The following is a 7,975-nucleotide window of genomic DNA, read 5'->3' on the forward strand; positions in this document are numbered from 1 at the left end:
GCGATGACTGGGTCAGTTAACGACTGGCCACCCCTTGGGATTCGTGTCCCTCAGGGCTTCCCTTTACGCCGCTTCCTAACAGCTGAGTTTTATTGCCTTTTCAGTGGCCTGCGGGTTCGCCTCAGTAGCAGAGTCAACTACGCTGCCAGTTAAATTTCACTACCTGCAAACTTGAGCATATAGTCCATGTTAAGACAAATCGAGAATGCTGTCCTCTTCGGCCTCAAAGGGGTTTCCCTCAACAGGGGAGCCCCGACTGCTGTGGCCAGGAGTGAAAAGCACCTTCTTTTTGCTTTGAATTTGCTGCAAATCACGAAGAAGCGTGGTGCCGTCAATGGGCGCCGGCAAAGTGGCGGTCCCTTCGCGATCCCCGCAAAGTGTTACGGCATCTAGAGAGCCACTGCCCGCGAGCATTCGGGTGCCAACTGCGGAAGGGGCGGCACTGCTGCTGCTGCCTACAGTAGCAAACGGAAGATCCGCACAGTGCTGCACCTGCTGCTGAGGAAGGATGCCAGCTTCAGCACAGAATTGCTGCTTTGGTGACTCTATCTTACTGGGCTCCATTGCAGCACCCGTGAGTTCGGAAGGCTTGTGCTGCGCCCTGGCGGAAGCCGCAGCTTCCTGCTGCCGCTCTCCAGGTTCTTTCTCCACGTCTTGCCTTGTGTGGAGCTGCTGATGATAAGGTGTCTCGTGCGTTTGCAGCCTGGTTGAAGGAGGCTGGGCTGCGCTTGCAGGCTTTTGTGCAGGGCTGATGGCTATGGGCGTCAAGCTCGCCGTGGCGCGTGGAGCATCCAATATCTCATGGAGATCAGGATCTGGCAGCGTCGCTTGAGGTTGCTGGAGTCTCTCAATGCAGCTGCCGTCGACTTCGTGCTGTTCTACAGGTGCATGCAAAATTCGTGCCGCTTGTCTCTGCTGTTCTGTCGGGCTCGCTGTTTTCGGTAAGCTCGCATGCTGCGCGTTCGATTCTCTTACTACTTTTGTGGCCCATTCCGCAGGACAGCACATAGGAATGACTGCAAAGTCTGCTTGTGGCATCGGTACAGTGACTGTAACTGGTACGCCGCGGCTGAACGGGCAGGAGGCCGCTGGAGCTTGCCCACCCATACCTCTCAACGGAGCAGACAGCACAGGCTGCCCTTCCGCTGCTGCCGTAGAGAGAGGAGCGGCCTTAGAATGCGAGAGCGAGTTCTGCGGAGGCTGAGCTTTCACTTGCGTCCTCTCGTGTTGCTGCTGCTCTTTCATAATAGACAGAGGCCGCACGGGATCACCTGGCACTCCCCCCGCGTGCACCGCTGCTTTCCTCAGCTCCAGCATCTCCTGCCGGTAAACCTTCCCCACCAATATTTTGCTGCAGCAAACGCAGGCGGGAGAGTTCACACATTCACAGGCTAGCGCAGCAAGTAGATTCTCATTAAGTACTTGCGGTGGGTGCAGCAGTACGCTTCAACTTTGGAGAAAGCCCTCTTCTGACAAAAGCCCAGTATCAAACTAGCTGCTGCAATGGAGCACCTAAATAATGCGCGCAGTGTCAGGTATGCAGCTGAGTCAGAATGGAGGTAAACTGTGCTGTGCAATCAATTATTCAAGCAGCAACGAGTCCCTGCACCGTCCAAACCATAATATGCGATGAAGGGATGTAGGTAACTAGATGCCGACCTGTTACGCTCCCTCGACACTTCATCCTGTAGCTCCTCTATCTTTGAAAGCGAAGATGAGACAAGACTGCGGTATCTGCAGAGCAGCGGCGGAAAAAAACACATTGAACAGAGCACGTCCTGCGAAAATCGGTTTTTGGATGAAGTCTGCTGCGGTCCTATGAGTAGGTGGACGGCCGTTCAGTGCAGCTCGAGTGCTGTGTTCGACCACAAGAGAAAGGAATCCAAGAATGGAACATAGCACCCGCCAACCGGCTTGCTGAAGTGACAGCGTCTTGCGAATCTTGCTCAGCTGAGAGTGAAGTGTTGAAAGCTTTAACACGCTACCTGTCATTCTGCTCCTTAAACTTGTCAGCAGTTGTAGCCAACCGCGTCTGTGACTCGTCTAGCGCAGCCCTGAGAGCTGCTATTTCTCGACTGGCCGTCTCAAAATCGTTGGTCAACGCCTTAACCTTTTCCTACGTCCACCGCAAGAACAGCTTATCATGGAAACCTTGGAAAATCCCCCAGTGGGTGCAGTGCATGGAGGGGAACATGCGCTAAATATGCATTATTAAGTGATTAGTATTGTTTTCGGACGGTCGAGCCCTTCATTGCTGACCAAGCTGTTTGCAGCGCAGCGTTGCGAGCCATCAGGCAAGCTACTATTGCTGTGGTTTGCACGTCACATGCTCTACCAACGGAAGCGAGCCTAAATGCGTCTGATGTTCCGTGTATATTTCTCTTCTCTTTAATCCTTCCCATTAAGGACTTACCCTCAGCTCTGTTCGCTGGGTGACCACGCTGCGGTATTTGGCGGAGGCCTCGAGTAGTTCCCTCCTCGCCTCCTGCAGTTGCTGAAACACGGTAAGTCAGAGAGCAGCGGTGCTTGACCTAGAACCTATGCATTCGACGTTAAGGTAAAAGAGGACGGAATGTCGCCTCCTGCAGCGCTAGAAGTACCACCACAGCAGTGCTATCATCTTACTTGCTGCAGCGCAACGGTTGCTGGTTGCGACAAGAGCCTGTCTTTCTCTGCTGTGACCTCATTCAAAGCAAACTGCAAAAACGCAATCCTGCTGCTGAGCGTCCTGATGACTCCATCCTTGAGCACTAGCTGCGCCTTTGCGTCTAACTCTGCATCTTCGCGGCCTGCAATATCAAAAGCACAGTCTAGATCGGGCTTGCTTTCATTCACTTTCTAGAGCATCCTGACAACGCACGGCTCCAACTCAAATTGCCAGTACGAATGTGTGAAACCGGGAGACAGCATGGTAACGAGCAGAGGGAGAGAAGGACGTGAAGGGTGACCTTTTGGCAGCGGCAGGATAATGCTCTGAGGGACGTCGAGAGGCCTTTTCACGTCCGCCTGCAATGACATCGAAGCACTTGAAAACATTGCGGCGACAAAAAGAAGCCACAAGGTTAAGCTTAATCCAGTTGCAAGTGTTGCTTACATGAGCAGCGCGAAGAGCCTCAAGAGCTGCCTCCCTTTCCATTAGCTGCAAACGCGACGCAATACAGACGGGGTGAACAGCACGCTAGATGGAACATTGCCAGCCCACACAGTTTGCATCCTCGCACTACAACATATCGAAAAGACATCACCGATGAAGAAACCGAAGAAAATAATGCGCCGTTGCACATGCCGGCAAGCAGCGGTTGGTAGCAGCACGTAACGTTGACCTTGAGTGAAGGGTGCGTCACAGCATACCCTATTTTCGAGGTCTGACTTCTCTTTCCGTGCCTGACGAACATCTTGCAGAGCCTCAGCTAGCTGTCCTTCAAGTTTAACTTTCGTCCTCTCGAGGTCCACCCGTTTGTCTGTGAGTTTCTGCAGCTGCTCTTCGAGGTGTTGCACTTGAGCAGCAAGAGCATCCCTCTCCAAAGCCGTTGACTTGCTGCGCCCGAAAAAACTGCGTCTGCTGGTGAGCGCACGTGGCGTCTCAGGAGCTGGCGGCTCCTCCCGGAGCTTCTGCAGCTGCTAAACACCCCACATACAAAGATGTGACATACCAATTTAAGCAGCACTAGCAAGCTCAAATATGCCTTCTAGAATGACAATAGCCCTGGGTAGAAAAGGTGCGTTCAGTTGCTAAAATGCACGAGCGAAAGATAAACTTCACAAGATGCAATTTTACATGGTGAATGGTGTGCTTGTGGGCATATGGGGGCCTCTTGCTCCCAATGAATTTAGTTCGGTGACGTGCATTTAGTGACCTGTTCAAGTTCGTCTTTCTCCGCAGAAACCTCTAGCAGTTGCCGACTTATCCCCTGAAGTGCGGCATCTTTTTCTTGAATTTCTCTTCGTAATTCCTCCAAAGAACATTTGCCCTCCTCCGTCTCTGCTGCATTAGCTCGTTGGAGAGCGAGGGCTCTGAACAGGAGAGGCGTAACTGAAGAAACAAAGGGTGTGGAATTGTCCGAGATGCGGAGTGTCCGTTGCGAATGAATGCATACGAGAAGGCAAGCAGTGAAATCTCACTCTTCAGCTGCAATTCTTTTGGTTTCTTCTTCACCCAGCTTCGCCTCCAAGATCTTTCTGCAGAGGCCAATGCACAAACAAGACGGGAACCTTGAAAAATCTCCCCGACATTCGCTTTTCCTCCGGTGAATGGAATCCTCCCGCGGCCATTCATTCCCCTTTTTTTCCAGACCGCATAATTATGCTAACAGCGATGACTGCCCATGGCGCCTACATGCGCCTGCTTAAGTCCTTGGCGCGCTCCTCATCTTCAGAAGAAGTGGACTGCTCTGCCTTCCTGTTGGCGATCTCAGCCTTGCTGGCTTCAAGCTCTGCCTGAAGCCTACTTATCTCCGCATCTTTCCTTCATCACACATTCAACGCACAACCAGGCGCCAGTGCTACGGTGTACACAGCTGATGGTGCTTCGTTATATAGGGCAGCTGCGCAGTGGAAGCTCTCAGTGCGAGGAAATAGCAGCACAAGAATAAAGCCTGATCGCCCCGCTTGCCAAAAAAATCGAAAGGCTTAAGTGGCCGCTCGACATACCTCGACGCCTCAGCCGCCTTGGCCGCAAGCTGAGTCTTCAGCTCCTCCCTCTGTTGTTTCTCCTCTGCAGTTCTGCATATAGAACCAGCGCACATGGAGATGGACTCGGTATTTTCGTCGAGACTTCTCCACACACACTCGCCTCATAAGTTGCATTCACAAGGGCTTACACTGATTCATGACGCGGAAATGCCTCTCCGGAAGATTTCTGCTGAGCATCCAACAGCTGCATTTCAAGGTCAGCTATCCTCGCCTCCCTGTAGAGCAAGAAGGCATCAGGAAGAGTTCAAGAACTCTCAGGAGTTGAATGGTCCAGGTTGTTTCTGCCACAGAGCCAGAGAAACAGTCTTCTAACTCGCTGCTGCTACATCCGTCCAGCTAAATACTCACTTCTCCTCCAGCTCCTCGGCATGGTTCCTGCACTCAAAGTCGAGCTGGGCCTCCAGTGACCGGATTTTTTCACGGAGTTCCTGCACCCCTTCCTCGCTCTGCAGTAACCTGGACCGTAAACCAACCAAAACAGTCAATGTCTTCCGCAATGTCTGAGTTGCATTGTCTGTGCCTCCGCTAAGGCTTCAGTTTCCTGCTAAAATGATCCTTCCAGCTGACCTTTCGCGTTTCATCGATTCAATGAGTTCCCCCTTGGACTCCAGTTGCTGCCGCAGTCTGGTCAACTCATCCTGAAGTAACAATTCGCTCACCACCGGCTGTATGTTTGTGTGCTTCTGCTCCCCCTTCTCACGCTTTCAATGTCAGATGAGTCAGCATGTACAGACTCCGCCATGCCGTGGAGGGTACCGGAAGGGAGCATCTAATACGTGACAGAGAACGTCTCGAATTCAACCACAAACCATGCAAAACCGCTTCAGAAATGAGGAGCTTACCTTTGCTTCGGAGCATTCTTTCCTCAGTGCCTCCACCTCTCCCCTACCAAGCAGCACAAACAGTGCACCGCTTTTTGGCCCTTGGCAGTTCCCTGAGGAACAGTCTACGGGGGAACGAACTGAGACCTCGACAGAACGTCTCACCTCTCCTCTGTCGTGTTCACTGAACTGGCTCGCCCATCGCGCTCTTGAATGAGCGTTTTCAAGTGCTTGTTCTCAGCGATCAGCATCTCCATGGCGTTCCTGCACGACGCAACCAACAACTAACACCTAACACTGTTGTTTCCGCTTGTGTTCGGACGAAACCAATGTGCGTGAAGAGCAAACCGGAGAATTATGCAGAACACTACTCCGTTCAAAATGTTTCACGCTGGAGCCCCACACAAGGGCTTGGCGGTAAGAGAGGCATGGCAAGCTAGTGGTTGAGGCCTACTTGAGACCTTCTGCTTCCGGTTGTGAGCCTGGGAAACAAACAGGCAGCATTCACACAGAACACGCTGTCTGCCTGTGATTGTTGCAGTGAGCCCCTTAGGTTCCTAGTTGCAGTGTAAATGCGTGACCTAATAGCTCTGGACATTGCACAGTTTCGCCACACCATCTGTCCCTGAGTCGTCACTGCGGCTGTTCCGGCTTTGTCTTCGAAGTTGGTCATCATCTAAACTCCTGCGACGAACGTGCAGGGGCTTGCCAGAGCCGTGATGGCCATAGCTGCCAGCGGCGAGGGACGAGATCTTCTTCAGCATGGTCTCGTGCAGAGAACCAACAACCCTGGAAAAGTTAGCTGTACAATCCTTGGCGAGCCAGGACTGTGCTCATCAGAAGTCACGTCAGCAGCAAGGGACTAACTAGATGTGTGCTCGTCTAGGAGCCTCAGAACAAAAGCTTTTGCAGCCCCAAGGGCATGCCCAAACGCCCCTCCAAAGTGACGTCCTCAGCCATCTGCAGGCGAAAAGCGCTCCTCCTCTGGAGTTCTAGGCTGTTCAGTCAGCACGAGAGGGCGAAATCGCCTAAGCCGTGTCAACGGTAGAAGCGCCCGCGCCGTGGGACGGCGACAACCCTTCCACTGGAGGCAGATCGCCGAAGTGTCCTATTTTTCCTGAGAGGAACGTCCAAATGATTAAGCCGAGAACGCCAAGATGGAAGCAGCAGCAATATTCTGCAAATTTGGGTGATCCGCGCCGGTCGATAGGCTCGACCTAGCGTGGCGCAAGGCAGGGGCAACGAAGGCCTCCAGACACGAGTCAGAAGAGGTACTAAAAGCTGTATATTATGCCTAAAAACCTTCCAAAAGGATGAAAAAAGCAAAGACAGGAAGCGAAAAACGCACATACTTCGTCGCCGACTACCAAGTGGCCTCCCGAGTAGTCAAGCCACTGCTGGGTCCTGACGGGGCGCAGCATCTGCCCGTTCGGTCCGCAAACGCTTCGAATTCGCCTATCGGTTAGTAAACGTTATTTCAGCGTCCATTAGAACATGCTGCTGGGCAATCATCTTATTGACTGAATCGTCACTTCTGCATAGCACGCGTTTGCCAAATAATAGTATGGGAAAGAAGGCAAATCCAACTGAGACTTGGGCCAGCTCACTGTTTTCCCTTCAACTCCCAGGACCTGCCTAGACTGTTCGCCATTTTTAAAGTTATTTTTCCATCTTCTTGCGGACGAAGTCAGTGCGGCCGCCTCACTGGCGCTGCGCCAGCCGCAGTCGTTCACGGAAACCAGAGATGATTCCATTAAAAATGTAGGGCCCACAAATTCCCGTAGTTGAGAGGGAAGTTGATACAGTGCTTCTGCATCTAGATGCTTCGGCAGACTGGCAAGATGCAGATCGTGCAGTCCTCCACCCAGCTCCCAGGAGGCTAATTGACTTGCGGCAACGCCTAACAGTTCCCGCTGAATTAAAACTGCTAATTGGACCGTTATCGCCCAATGGACGCATAAGACAGATATTACTGAAAACTCCCCCCCTAAGTCGGTTTCTCTTGTTGAGTGCTGCTCCCTAGTCAGCTAATATGCATGCACCACTTGCATAGAACAGTCCTACGTCACGTGCTCACAGCATGTCTAACTCTGTGCTGCACTGCGACAAGGAACGGGCTTCGAAAAATTGCGTCGTCACCACAACGGCCCCAACCTTCTAGTGAGAACGAAAGTCGTGAATAGCCGACAACACGGAAAACGCACCAATTCATCGCCCTTAGAAGGGAAGATGCACAGACTATGGAAACTGCAGGCAAAGGCTTCAAGAGTACACTCCAAAGATTATCACCCCTTCCACAGAACGCTGGTAACCCGGGGCGGCTCTGCATGCACCACTACAAACCAGTGCTGCTCTACGTGCAGCTCTGAGCCCTCTGTGTGTTGCCGCCTCCCCCAACAACCCGTTGGACTGGATACCGCTCCAGGGCAGTTCATTTGACGCGTATATACACTGGTGTACAC

General features: G+C 52.4%; 1 protein-coding gene across 1 annotated transcript; it reads right to left on the minus strand.

Annotated features, from left to right (window-relative positions):
- Positions 1-189: 189 nt before the first annotated feature.
- EAH_00031370 (hypothetical protein, conserved) lies at positions 190-6,277 on the minus strand (the record flags this gene model as incomplete). The annotated part of the gene is made up of 19 exons (XM_013392404.1): positions 190-1,351; positions 1,660-1,734; positions 1,986-2,116; positions 2,414-2,494; positions 2,626-2,789; positions 2,949-3,006; positions 3,095-3,139; positions 3,352-3,618; positions 3,858-4,014; positions 4,123-4,179; positions 4,337-4,465; positions 4,651-4,722; positions 4,821-4,907; positions 5,041-5,148; positions 5,260-5,330; positions 5,535-5,577; positions 5,679-5,777; positions 5,968-5,995; positions 6,130-6,277. The coding sequence occupies 19 exons, from the start codon at positions 6,275-6,277 to the stop codon at positions 190-192; spliced, it is 2,982 nt and encodes a 993-aa protein (XP_013247858.1).
- Between the last annotated feature and the right edge of the window lie 1,698 nt (positions 6,278-7,975).

Source organism: Eimeria acervulina, genomic scaffold, assembly GCF_000499425.1.
Source record: "Eimeria acervulina Houghton genomic scaffold, Eah_scaff295, whole genome shotgun sequence".
In the NCBI taxonomy this organism is placed as follows: domain Eukaryota; phylum Apicomplexa; class Conoidasida; order Eucoccidiorida; family Eimeriidae; genus Eimeria; species Eimeria acervulina.